Source organism: Chaetura pelagica, unplaced genomic scaffold (genome assembly GCF_000747805.2).
Source record: "Chaetura pelagica isolate M959 unplaced genomic scaffold, ChaPel_1.0 scaffold356, whole genome shotgun sequence".
NCBI classification, from domain to species: Eukaryota; Metazoa; Chordata; class Aves; order Apodiformes; family Apodidae; genus Chaetura; species Chaetura pelagica.
In genome coordinates, this window is record NW_009953964.1 from 5,458,459 (window position 1) to 5,472,402 (window position 13,944).

The following is a 13,944-nucleotide window of genomic DNA, read 5'->3' on the forward strand; positions in this document are numbered from 1 at the left end:
GCCCGCTCCCGTCACAGGCGCCCTGGGGCTGGGCCCCCCCACCGCCCGTGCCCCCATCCCCCGCCCCGCGGCTCCGGGGCAGCCTTGGTCTGTCCCTGCCCCCCGAGCTCCGGCTGCTCCCCCCTTTCCCGCAGGAACCCGGGCGCTGCTGGGGCAGGAAGCCGAGGGAGCAGACACGCATATTCTCCTGAAATGTAGGTATAAAGAGACGAGCGTAGCATACATCTGTTTGTATTCATGCATAGACATATATACATGTAGAGACATCTCCACACATGAGATTTGTATATGTATTTATAATGTAAACACATATTCCGAGAGCCTCTCCCATCACATTTTACGTGTGAGGAAAAAAATGTAGTAGACCTGCACCCCATGCAAAGCTCGTTTTCCACATGGCAAACACCCCCAGAAGTGGGGGCTCCCAGTAACCAGCAGTGGAGCAGCGGGACCTCTCTTTTTCCTCCCCCTTGGTCATGCAGCAGCACTTCCCAAAAGTTTTCTTTTCCCCGTGGGTGACCAGCTCCCACCAACACACTCGGCTGCTTCTTACTCAGGGCTTCCAGTCAGCACCGCTTCACTTCCCCTGCCTCCCCAGCCCTGCCGGCTCCCTGTGCCCCCAGCACCTCCTCCTGCTTCAGCCCGTTTCCCCCAGCCCTCTCTCGGTCATTCCCCCTCCCCCGCGCTACCAGCCACATTCCTCTTTCCTCCCCACTTTGAGCAGTTTCCTGTTTTCCCTTCCTCAGCTGCTGCTCTTGGCGGAGACCTCTCCATCCAGCCTTCACCCTGGGGCTCCTCTCCCACCCTCCTGCCCCACCAGGGCTGCCAACCATCAGTCCTTAAACTTTCCACCTTCTCCCCCAGTGATGTCTCCTCGGTTTGAACCACCTCAGACCTTCTTCTAAACCCAGCCGGGCTTTGTATCTGGCCAAGAGCTCCAGGGCTTTCCAGGCTCCCTCGGGTGGCTGGGAGGAGAGGACACAGGGATGGGCACAGGCAGGTGAGTGCCAGCCCCAGCTCACCCACTTATCACAGGTCTGTCTCTGCTCTGCTGAGCAGTGGGGATTTGGCCAGAGCTGCAGCCTGAAAGCAAGTCTTGTATTTATTTTTTTTTCCAACACATTCCTTAAAAATAAACACAGGATCAAACTTTGCATCCCGTTCCATTTATTTGTGGTCGTTCTTTTAACAGCAGGTTGGAAAGGGACTGTGAGAGGAAAGCTCGTACACTTCAGTGCTGTGAGATGCCTCTGTTCAGCCACACCAACACGCAGTGTTCTGGGACCCTGCAGCTGCCCCAGCGGGTCCCTGGCTGTGGATCAGGGGGCCTGGCAGCTGGGGGGGTGACACACGTCCCTGGCACCACGAGCTCGGGGGGGCAGGGAGCACGGGCTGTGCTGCTGGTGGCAGTGGATCTGCATGTCCTCTTCCCATGCCCCCTGAGCCAGCTCCTCACGAGACCTGGTATCAACACCATGGCATGGTCAGCCTCTGGTGACCTGGTGTCTGATTTATCCAGCACCGACCCACCCAGATTTTTCTAAGGAGACGAACAGCAGGACTTACCAATGACCAATTCCTTGCCAGTTTTTTGTATCAGAAACCAGTATAGCAGATGGTGACAGGGCTATACTTTATTCATCAACTTTTCCTAGAAAAAATGCCCTCCTTTTGATAGGGACCTCAGGCGTTGACCTTTCTGTACGTTTATATCCAGGAATCACTTCCCTTTGGCGTGTGAGTGGGAGCCAGGTATTGCCTCCAGAAGCACAGGAGAAGCAAGGACTGTGCTCAGCCACAGCAGAGAAGCCCTGTGGGATTAGGAGCTGGGAAGGTCCTTCTCTCAGGGCACTTGATTGGGATGTTGAGCTCCTCCATCCAGCCCAAAGTCTTGTGCATTGCAGGAGCAGCAGCATGGGTTGAATGCTTGAATGGAAAGCAGGGTATTTAAGGGTGCTGTGTCACTAGTGTGCCCTGTTGTGGGAACAACCAGCCCTGGCTCACAGATGCCCACAGCCCTTTGCCTCTGATAGTTTTTTCTCTTGTCCTAAACTCTTCCCAATATCCCACATAGAAAACAAAGCCAAAAGACAGATTTTTTTCTTTCTTTCTTTTTCCTGCAAGTTTGGCAACTTTAACTTTTTCCCAAGTTTAAAGAAATTATCCTGTCCAGCACCTGCATAGCTGAGTGAGAATGTGCTTTCAATGACAAGCCCCTTTCAGCTGTGATGTTAACCAGCATCACACAAATATTAAATATGGGCCAGACACTGTATGTCAGATACCTTGGGTGCTCTGAGGCAGTGCAGGGAAGGCATCCAGCTGAGACCTTTTCCCAAAGGGAATTTAACTCCACAACAATGATGATTGCTCTTCGATGGACTTATGTAATTAGGAGACTTTTGAGTCTGGTCTTGTTTACACTCAGTGCAAATCAGGAAGAAAAAAATTCATCACATGTGGCAGTGTGTACTTAATCACTTATAATCCTGGACTAGCTATTTCCTTGCTTTACTCTATTTTTGTTTTCTTTTCCTAAATAAACCTGCCATAAGAATGAAAGAAAGGAAAATACAAAACAGGGCTGAAGTGGCTTTTAGGAGCTTGAATGACTTTCTTAAGAGTTAGATTTCCTGCCTTAACAAAAGCCAGGAAATACAAAATTAACCCCTTCCTCCCAAACAATCCATGTTTGCAGTCAGGCCACAATGTCATTATAAGGGTAATAATAGAAACAAGAGCATGAAGTGTGGGGTGGGAGGTGATGCCTTTCTTTCAGCAGATGGGTCCCACTGCTGGCATTCAACCCCTTTTATTCCCTGGGCTTTAACAGTTCCCACGTTGCTCTGCTGAAATATGTACAAGTCCATATCAACATGCAAGCCTCACTCATGGCTTTATGGACTGCCTGGGAAAATTACTTCATGGCAATTTCATCATGTCACAGCTGAGCGTGTTGTCTTTGTCTCAGTGGGACCAGAGACCTGGCTGGCTTTCTCCAGAGGCCATGGATCTCCCAGTGCAACCTGGCTGATGTTTATCTAGGAGGGTAATAGAGGGCTGTAGACAGCTCCTGCACTGACTGACACTGATGCAAATTTGTTAGCAACTTGGTGACAAGTATAGATAAACCCCTGGCCTGGAACTGGCCCATTGCACAAACTGGTTACCCAGTAATACTGGTTATTCATGGTTTTTAACTTGTCAGTCATGGCCAAAATGAGTCCTGAACTGCTGCAGCAAAGCCAGAATTACAGCACTGTTGGACCTGACCCGAGCCTGGATCTTGCTGCCCTTGGTGTGAGTTTTGTCTGAATAAAGAGATGAAGGATCAAGCCTCAGTACTTGAGACACAGAACAAAAATGCATGTGGGAACATCTGGAAGCAGTCCTGGATGCATTTCTTCAGCATGTGTAACATTTTCTCCGAATTCAGTTTCACAACCCGGCATTTCCTTTTGTAAATATTTGGACAGATTTTACAGAGAAAGAGATTCACAAGAAACAGAAAGAAAAAGGAAGGAAAGATGGGGGAAAGAAACAAAAAGAAGGAAGGAAAACAGGAAAGAGGGAACTAGGGAATGAAGGAACAAAGGAAAGAAAGAGGGAAAGAAGGAATGAGGGAAGGAAAGGAAAGAAAGGAAGAAAGGAAAGAAGAAAGGAAGAAATAATTCAATCTTTTTGTCCAAGGTTTGGCTGAGCTCAGATTGCCTCAGATTCCTTATGTTGGTGTTGATGAGAGGGAATGGGGTGGCAGAAGGGTTGGTCCCAAGAGGATGAAAACAAGCTCTGGGCTGGGGTCTCACTCCTGGAGACAGGCTGGAAAACCAGATACAGCCTGATTTCTGTGTGTTACATCCAATGTGTAACTATTTCTTGCCGAGTGGAAAATAGTTGATGTAGCAGCTTGGGTATTTCAGCTGAGGACACCTCCTGGGTACAGATGTGCACTGAGGCAGATGAAAGCCCCTTTCTCCCAGCCCTGCCTGAGGAAATCTCAGCTCACTCTTCTCTGCCTCCTGCTCCCCGGGCTGTGGGCAGAGCTGGGGGCACAGCAGGTGCTGGCAGCAGCAGGACCCTAATGGTCACTCCCAGGCTCCTCACCAGGCACCTTTCTCTGCTGTGTTTTTGGTGCAGAGCCATGAGCTCCTGTGGCTTCACGACCTGAGGCACCCAGACATCACACCTGGCTCCATATGACCCCACACATGTGTGCCTGTCGCAGGGGCTGACACCCAGCATCTCGTGGCCTGGAACCCAAGACACTGGAGAAGCCCACAGCATGGACAGTCCTCCCTGTCATAATTTTGCAAGTGGCTCCATGTCTGCTTGAGCAGCTAATGCAAGTCAGGAGTTTTCTGCTTTCTCTTCCAGTGACTCACTGAGCTGCCTCAGGCAAGTTGCTTAGTGCTGCGTTTTAACATGATTACAGGCATTAGACAGCCAGTCTGGGATACCATGGATTTGATATTCAAAATCATTAAATACCTGCCTCCACAGGAAAATCTCTGGGAATTAGTGGCACTGATAGACTTCACAGCACAGGGATTGGCTTAGTAGGGCAAATGGCTTAGGCAATTTAATCTTACATATAATTGCCTCTATTAATCTACTGTGATTCATGCCATGCAGTAGGCATAAGGGTATTTATTCAATAATATCACAGTATTTGTAAAGTTTTTATATTTCAAGATGAAAAGTATTAGATATATAATAAAACATACTTAAGGGAAACTGTTCTTCCTACTAATTCAATGTGTATTTTCTCAATAACATCCTCTACTGGCTAGTATGGCAAGGCAAGGCTTCTGTGGGAGGAGAGTGAATTTCAATAGAAAACAAATGACATATCTCACACCAAGAAGCAGGGAGAGGCGTGTTCTCCAGTCCAGAAATATGAGAGCTGGGTTTATTGCTGGTCATGTGATGTCAGTGTTTTGTGGGCGCAGTGACTATGTATAAGCTTCACATTCCCAGAATCATCAGCTCTCATAAAGATTGAGATAAGAGGTGCTGAGGCACTGCCATTTGCAAGTTTTCCTCTGTTCTTCTAATCTCTGATATCTTTACAGAGAGATGAAGGCTTCATAAATGTGCATGGCACACAGTAATCAACAACAGGGCAGAGATGCTGATTTTGAGCCTGGGATTACTTTGGCTTGTACCCATCAGGATGGAGCAGAGCTAGGAGGGATACAGTTGGAATCTGGCATCTTGGCACCTGTCCTGGAGAGACCTTAAACCTGTTCTCCATTAGTTACAACTCTTCCCACCAGCTCATGGGTGCGAGGGTCTGTAAAGCCAGTGCAACCAGCCAACATGGATTTCCCCAACATAAAGAGTGATCTGCATGTACTAACTGCTCTCAGCTCACTAATAACTTTGGGTGGATGTAGACAGCTTGGAATAACTTAGGACTGTCAGGGCTGAAAGCTGCAGAGGTGATGGAAAGGTACTTCTGCCTCCTCCTGCAGTCCTGTGCTAAGTGAAGGAATCAAGGACACAGAAGGCAGGCCCTCCCAGTGTGCCCACACTGCTCAGCTGCATAATTTCTGCCATCCTCTAAATTTGTGTCCTGTCTAGTGGCATTGAAAGGGGTTGTTTGCTGAGGGGTTAGAGGGAAGGATGTAACAGCAAAAGCAACTGTAAACTGTCTGAAATAATGTGAGGTTTCTATTATCAAAAGCCATGATTCCCACATTCTTGGACTATGGAATAACTCAGTGTGGAGACCCAAGAGTGACACTTCATAAGAGGATGTAAAAAGAAAGAAACTTGTAAGGGAAGAAAAGCACAAAGAAATTCCAGTGGACATTACATTGCACACAGTCCATCTGCATCCCTTTGTTTTTCATGTACCTTCTTCTGCGCTGTCTTTGTATGAGCTTCCAAACCAACCTTTGTATTTCATTTGTAACTGTTCAAAAATACCCCCATATCAGTAAATGCAGAACTGCTTACTCATTTTTTGCTATGCAGTTTGTGAAAATGTTTGCAATATGACATGGTTCTCTCATGTGATAGAGTGAGGTGATGTTTGTGTGTAATAGCGGGTAGTGAAAACACAGGATTAGTCACAGAAGAGAATAACACTTGACTGTTTTCAATACGAAAACCTTAAGGCTGTGGAAAAATCCAAACCTTGGCCCACTGTGTTGTTTTCAAAAGTATATGAGAACATACAGGGCAGAGTGACTCACAGTGCAATGTCCTCTGAGTGTCACCTCCAGTGGGGCAGGGCAAGATATCCAAGAGAAGGATCTAACAACTCATTTCTTTGTTCATGAAATGCCTTGTCATGGCCACCCATGACTTGCCTGAGTTGCTCATGCCCCATCTGGCTTGACAAAACTCAGCACTGAGCTGATCTCATTGCGTTGCTGTGAAACCCTCAGGTGAGTCCAGCAAGCCTTCATGCTCTCCTTCTCCGAAGAGCTGGACAGACTGTTTCTTGATGGGGATGAATGAAGAGTGAAGTCATACAGCAGCTTTGGCTCAAACAAATTTGCCCAAACATGGGATTTTTCCCCCGGGGGGGGAGGCCACACGCGTGGCCAGACACCCTGTGGCTCTTGGAGCCTGTCACAAGCTGTGATTTCACCTCGGCCGCCACGCGAAATGCTGAGGTCTGTTTAGATAGAGGCCCAGCCAAAGGGACCTTTGCATGAATATGCTTCTTAGAGAGCATTTTTTTACAACTGCTGTGGTGTAAAAAAAAACTCCCTTCCCCATAAAGGGAAAAGGCATCCCATAAAAGCAGCAGGCTGAGGGGAGCCCTAAAATGGAAGGAGTTGAAAGTTGGGGGAGACTTTTCAAGCGTGGCAGCTCTCGGATCCCATGGGCAGCTGGACAATCTCATGATGGTCACAGCTTCATGGATGGGGACCTTGCCAAGCCCTGAGCTGGGGCAGCAGCTGAGGAGCTCCACGTCTGGTGAGGGGCTGCACTGGCTGAGATACAGGGAAGGCAGAGACACTCTGGTTTTAAAACTGATCTGATTGCCCCGAGATATGCTGAAAAGCACAGCGTCTCAGATGGAAAGTGGAGACAAGAGTCCAGGGGTTTTCCAAAGGTCTGCTGTAGGGACCTCCTTATGTTCTTCTACATCTTCTGGTAATCTCTGGAAATGAACAGCTCTTGCATGCAATCAGGTAAAACAATAATTAACCCCACCCCCCAGGTTGTAAATGAGTCAGTTACAACCATAATCAAGCTTCAGAGAAAACAAATTAAAATCAAGAACCTAGATAAAATAAGGGACTTATTTTAAACAAGCAAAAATAAGACCACTATGCAGGAGTTATATTTGAACACAATCCCTCACTTGAACACCCAGAATTTCAAAAACATGCAAAATGTGAGACAGGGGCTGAATTTTGCAGTTTGAGCTCTGATCAGTTTAATAATTCAAGGTATTTTTTCCTCTCTTTTTTCTCTCTGTCTGGTTCAGGTTTAGCTCACACTCCAAGTCCACCAGTGGGATATGTCACATCAATCAGTAAACACTTTGCTTTCCTCAGTGCTCCTTTTTTTTTTTTTTTTTTTTTTTTTTTTTTTTTTTTTTTTTTTTTTTTTTTTTTTTTTTTTTTTTTTTTTTTTTTTTAAATTGAAAAAGAGGAATAAGAAGTGAAATTAGCTAAAGGAATGGGGCACATTCTGAAATAGTAAATACAAGAGGAGCATGAATCATCCTCTTACAGAACTAACGAGAAAGGATGGAAAAGGTAGCGGTTCGGGAGAAGCAAGTTATGTTCTACAGGGCTGATTCAGCTCTCTGGACTGAAAATGAATCATCAGAATATTTAAATCATATTACCAGTATTAACACACACAAAACCCCCAAGATCAGGAAGCCTTTGTTATGAAACAAATTTGATAACGGGTAACAAAAGAACAAAGGGACCTAAAAACCTCGCTCAGCTCTGCTGCGTGTCCCAGCCTGCAGAACCCTTGGAGAACTGGAGTTTGCTGCCATTGCAATCACAATGCCCTACCCACAGCAGAGGGGCAGGAGCCTTACAACCCCAAATCCTTCAGAAACCCAAAGACAGACTTGCCTTTACCTTCTACAGCTTTTTCTCTGCCTTCAGCGGTTTTTAAGACAAAGGAATTAGCCACTGGAGAGTACACGTCCAAGGGTTCCTCGTGCTGAGGAACATGCAATTAGCTGATGATAAAGACATTGTGCTGAAGACCTGAGTAGGAGATTGAACACTGGAAGCACAGCTTTTCTTATCTAATTGTACCCAAGCCTAAGTTTGAAATCCTCTTAATTTGCCTCCACCATTCTGGCTAAGCTTAGCTCTGCTGGGATAAAAAAGTGCCCCAAGTGTCCAGGGATGTTTTCCTTTGCATAGGAAAGGCAGTGACTGCCAGGATATAGCACAGCAGAGGCAGCAAAGCAAACCACAAGACTCTTTCACATAAAGAGTTGCAACGGGTTTGTGGGGAAGTCTTTTGTTCCCATGAAGTACATCTGTATATTTCATACAAGTTTGTGACATTAAAACTCTCAATACCAACATAAATGTGTCTGTTCAACAGTTGCAATCCTCAGAGGGATCAAAATGAGGTAGAAATTCATCTCCAACTAATATTTTTGTTTTGTTTTGTCTAAATCTTTTAGCTTCCTTCTCAAATCTGCCATTTAGTCTTTCAGCACCAAGGTTTGAGAGCTTCCATTCCCCGCTAGCAAGCAAGAATCATCCTGAAGATTAGCCAAAACCCTGTTATTTTTAACAAAAGTTGTTTCAATAAAAGAATGTATATTCCTGAAGTAAATATGGACAGGAAAGGCAGAAAGGGAGAGTGACAGGCAGGGAGACAAACGCGTCTTCGTAAAGAAGCCTTTGAAACATCTGGAATGCTGCAGCAAAACGTTATTTACCAGGAACGTCAGCCAGTCCCAGCACAGATGGTTCCCATTAGTGTAAGATCAAGAGACCAGCAAAGCTAAAAATATGTGTTTGCTTTTTTAGAAACTGGACTTTGTTTTCTGTACTTTAAAAATAATGATCGCTCTTACGCAACTTCTGTAACTTAGAACTATTTTCTTGGGATATTGCTTGGCATGCTGGCTGAGCTGCAGGCTCTGGGCCATTGCCATTGCTCACAACCTCTCCCCCTGGGGATTTTGTGGTGTATCTTTTACTTAGAAATAGGAGGATGGCACATTATGCTGAAGCCGATAACTTTTGTTTATAAAGTGGTAGTGACAAAATATCTGAATGACTGTTCTGGGCCTGTCTCTTGCCCGGTGTAAATGTCTGCAGAGTCCATCAGAGAACTGTGGAGCCATCATGGGACCACAGAGCCACTGCCCCAGCACCAGGCCAGCAGATGTGCCATTCCAAGCACTGCACCTGTGGAAGGCTAGGAGAGGAGTGCTTGTAGTCTTCCTGGGTCTTCTATTTGGGAATACTGGACTAGAATAAATGGAAAAATGTTGAGTCTGGTCAGTGAGGAGAGCAGGCAGCTATGGGAACAGATCCTTGCCTCTGTATCTCTAAATGGAGATAAGAGGTTCTGATTTCTGCTGGCATTGCTTACAAGGCACATGGTCACCTACACAGAAATGCACCAGCCTTGGAGGCATTTGGGTCTTTAATGAGAAAATTAGATCTAACATTACCCACCATAACACGCTGTATGTTGAAAGCCCTGAAGATCAGCCAGTGGTCTCCAGCTCCATCCAAAGCACGGGGACAGAAAAATGTGATTCCATAGGGAAAGGTTCAAGGGTCCTCATTGCCACCTGGGGTTTTACAGCTCCAGTTCAAACACTGAAACCAAGTGTCTCTTCTCCCTGTTTGGGTGATGGTGGCACGGGAAGGGAAGGAGAAATGTGAATGTAGTATAATCAACAATTCTCAACTAAGAGATTTGAACTTTCAGTGGAAGTACTGAAGTAAATTGTTCACATATTTTCTTCAGACCCCAGCTGAAAAATAAGTTTTGGAAGAATGTATTTGATAAAACAGTTCCCACTGTCATCAATCTGCCAGTTGTAACCAACCCTGTGGGCAGCTCACAAAGCATCACCTGGCAATGGTAGTTTTCTCTGAGTTAGGATATCCCCAGGGCCCTGCACAAACACATGAGCCAGGAAAACAGTTATTGCCCAAAGACTTTGACTTTTAAGCCAGAGGAAAGCAAGGCAGTGTGACAATCAGCAAGGAAGCTCATCAGATGCTTAGATGAGTGCACTCTGTGAGTTAATATTGAATAATTTCCTCTTTTTTTGTTCATTTTTTACGGTCAGTAGTGACAGAAAAATTGATGTTTCAAAGAGGAAATATGTGATCAGCATTTTGCCCATTGAAACTTTCATATATGAAAGACAATTTCTGAGACGCTAGCTGCTACAGGACATGCTGTTCAGATCTTTCCTCTTGGACATGTGATCTACGAAAATGAGGTTGTGGGTCTTTACTAATTTTTTTTCTTTTCTTTTTTTCCATAGCAGAATAGTAGAAAAAGCACCTGCTGGTGCTAGTTCAAGTAGGCAGCAATGAGAGCAGGGAACTCTCTTGTGTCCATAAGAAAAACCAGAGGCAGCCTTAGCAGGCAGAGCAGGGAAACTCTGCCACTGCCCATGCTGAACCTCCTGTACAGAGAGAGCATCCGAGCGTGTGGGAACGATTTATGGCACCTCTTAACAGCATCAAATTCACCACAGGAAAAGAACAGAAGCAGATACAAAAAACCCTGAAAACCAGAGCTAGCAGGAGAGTAGTGCAGAATGAGTAAATAAGCCCTGAAGTATTCAGTGACAAATTCCAAGCCCTCTCATAAACAGAGCTGTTTCTTTTTGAACCCAACATTTCTTGAAACACCAGCAGCCCTCAGCCCCCACCCAGGGCTGTGCACGGTTCATCAGGGCTGTCAGCTTGGCAAGTGGGCGACCTTCTGTGTAATGTATAATTCAAGTAACCAATACACAAATGACTGCAGCAGAGTCAGAGAACATGTAAATGATGTCCCACATCCTGCTGTTAGTCATCCTCGTGGGGAACTCACCCCTACAAAGCCGGTATCCCAGAACACACTGTATGTTTGCTAATCCTCACTTTCTAAATGTTTCAACAGCAGCAGAATGCACACAGCTCTACTCTTGAAAATGACTGTAACTGAAAACTGCTGGAGTAAAATACTTGGTTCTTTCACTAAAAATAGCAAATGAATAATCTGTATTTCATTTTCCTGCTGCATAACAATTAGAGGTATTACTTTAAAATATGAGAGCAAATTACATAGAAAATTTCATCAAAGGGGATCAAAGCACTTTGCATATTAATTAAATCTCAAAATAAGACTCTGAGCTAAGCTTTATTACAGGAGATAGTGAGTCCTAGGGATTCATAAGGGGGAGAGGAAATCAGGACACCTAGTGATTTACTGCTTGTGGATTGCTAAATAACCTTGTACAAGCCCTTTAGGTCCTCTGTGCCTCAGTTTCTCTGTCTGCTGGAGAAGGATAGCTATATTTAATTTGGCTTTCAAAGGTGGAAACCAAAATCTTCAACATCACAAAAGTGATGCCTGATGGTTTATGTGGCAATTACAGTGTCAGGGTGTTGTATGTAGGTAGACAGAGACATGAGCTGACAGACCAATCCAGTGGAGTCCTAAGGCTGCTCTGTCTGCCAGGCAACTTCCCACTGCCTGAGAGGGCTACCTCAGTGGGGCCACCAGCAAGCTTTCCCCCTTTCTCCTTCAGATGCACAGAGAGCTCTGCCTCAGGCCACTGAAAATGCACTCACTGTCACAGCCCCCAGCATGTCCCTGGCTGGGGAAGCTGCCACTTTCACTGTGACTTTCCAAGATTCAGAAGGGCCAAGTGCAAGGTCCTGCACCTGGGTCAGGGGAATCCCAAGTATAAATACAGGCTGGGTGGAGAATGGATAGAAAACAGTCTGGAGGAGATGGACTTAGAGGTGATGGTGGACAAGAAGCTCAACACAAGCCGGCAACGCCCACTTGCAGCCCAGAAAACCAACTGTGTCCTGGGTGGCAGCAAAAGAACTGTGGCCAGCAGAGCCAGGGAGGTGATTCTCCCCCTTTACTGGGCTTTCATAAGATCCCACATGTGTCCAGTTCTGGAGCCCCCAACACAAGAAGGACATGGAGCTCATGGAGAAAGTCCAGAGGAGGCGTTGAAGATGATCAGAGGGCTGGAGCACCTCTCCTGCAGGGACAGGCTGAAAGAGTTGTGGCTGCTCAGCCTGGAGAAGGCGCTGGGGGCACCTTGTAGCAGTCTTCCAGTGCCTGAAGGGGACCTACAGGAAATCTGGGGAGAGACTTTTTACAAGGACTTGCAGTGAGAGGACAAGTGGTAATGGATCAAAACTGGAAAAGGGGAGATTTAGGTTAGACATGAGGAGGAAATTCCTTAGTGTGAAGGTGGCGAGACACTGGAACAGGTTGCCCAGAGAAGCTGTGGCTGCCCCATCCCTGGAAGCTTTCAAGGGCAGGTTGGATGGGGCTCTGAGAAACTTGATCTAGTGGGACGTGTCCCTGCCTATGCAGGTGGGTTGGAACTAGATGATCTTTAAGGTCCCTTCCAACTCAAACCATTCTATGATTCTATGATTTTATGATTCTATTATTCTAATATGTATAATTATTCTCATATGTACCTACTCTTTCTATTTGACAGGTCACTGCAGCCTAAGGATGAGAATTAGGTAACAAAACTCCTTTAACATGTGATCTACTGATGCAGGCTTCATCCATGCTGCCCTGCTAGTGCTCTAGAAAGAGAAACCTTCTTTTCTTCTAGGAGAGACTGGAGAGTCACGTCCTGCTCATTTCTTAGTGTAGCTGGAACAAAACAATTCATGGGGAATGGAACTGGAATCAATCTCTAGCAGTAATGTCATGGAAAGCCATCCTATTTTACAACACTGATTAGCAGCAGCTTGTGTAAAAAAGAATCAATATCAGATGCTTTGAGCAAAGGTTATTTTGGTTGCACATTATTTGAACAAGAAATGTAGAATGATAAATGTACCTATGCCTAAACTTGAATAGCTCAATATCTCCAATGATGAATTATGAAAATCAGCCCAAGAGTCAGAGAGGATGGGCCAAGCAGCATTTGTTTCTTTATCAAATATGTGAAGAATAAACCAAACCAAACATTCAGTCCAGTGCCAGGTGAGTATGTGATTAGACAGGAGTAAGCAGATGTATATTCTAATCCCAAATTAGGGCAAATACCAACTTCCATTTGCTTTTTAGCAGATGAAGAAGTATTTTTGAGTGATACCTGAGTGCACTGAGATGTGTTGGATTTTGTTTGCTCTCACATATCAGTGTTGCAGGTCCATGTGTTGAGGGAAGGTCTCTCCTGCTATTTCCAAAGCCTGTTTCTCTTGTTTAGTTACTTACTGGAATCAAACTAAGTTTCCCCTGCAACAGCAAAGGTGTTCCTGTAGATGTGCCACTGCACTGAGATGCTTTTTGCTCTTCTCTTAGAAACAAGAATGGCCTGTACTGCACCTGGGGGGAAGGAGATACATTCAGTGACCCCCTCTTTTAGTAGCATGATGTGACAGGGGCCTCTCCCCCTCCTGTCGCATCCTCATGCAAACAAGGCACAGCATGACTAGCAAAAAGAAAGTCTTCAGGCTCCTGTGTTACCACTAGCACCACTGTCAGCACTTGACAGAGCTGCTCTGAGATTTGGCTTGCTAATGTCTGAGAAGTTGAGATGAGAACAATTATGGAAATCAGAGACAGAAGTCTGGGATGACTGCTCCTGGATTGCTTCTTATGGTGCATGTTCTCATCTGCAGTTCTTTGTAATTGCAAAAAATGGTGCCTTGCAGATGCCTTGAAGAGACTGGAGACAGACAGATGCATCTCATCATCAGGAAGTCTGTCTTGATAGTCAGCTAAGATCCAAGGGGAGTGTGCATTATTTATTATTATCATTGCTGC

The 13,944-nt window shown here is 45.6% G+C and overlaps 2 protein-coding genes across 2 annotated transcripts in view; one reads left to right on the forward strand and one right to left on the reverse strand.

Annotated features, from left to right (window-relative positions):
* The window catches only part of DUSP1 (dual specificity phosphatase 1), a 4,414-nt gene extending 3,640 nt beyond the window's left edge, over window positions 1-774 (reverse strand). The window contains exon 1 of the mRNA XM_010002076.1: window positions 690-774. Within this exon, the coding sequence (XP_010000378.1) occupies window positions 690-774 (85 nt within the window). The remainder of the gene's footprint in view (window positions 1-689) is intronic.
* A 212-nt stretch (window positions 775-986) lies between these two features.
* The window catches only part of ERGIC1 (endoplasmic reticulum-golgi intermediate compartment (ERGIC) 1), an 87,743-nt gene continuing 74,785 nt past the window's right edge, over window positions 987-13,944 (forward strand). The window contains exon 1 of the mRNA XM_010002077.1: window positions 987-1,000. Within this exon, the coding sequence (XP_010000379.1) occupies window positions 987-1,000 (14 nt within the window). The remainder of the gene's footprint in view (window positions 1,001-13,944) is intronic.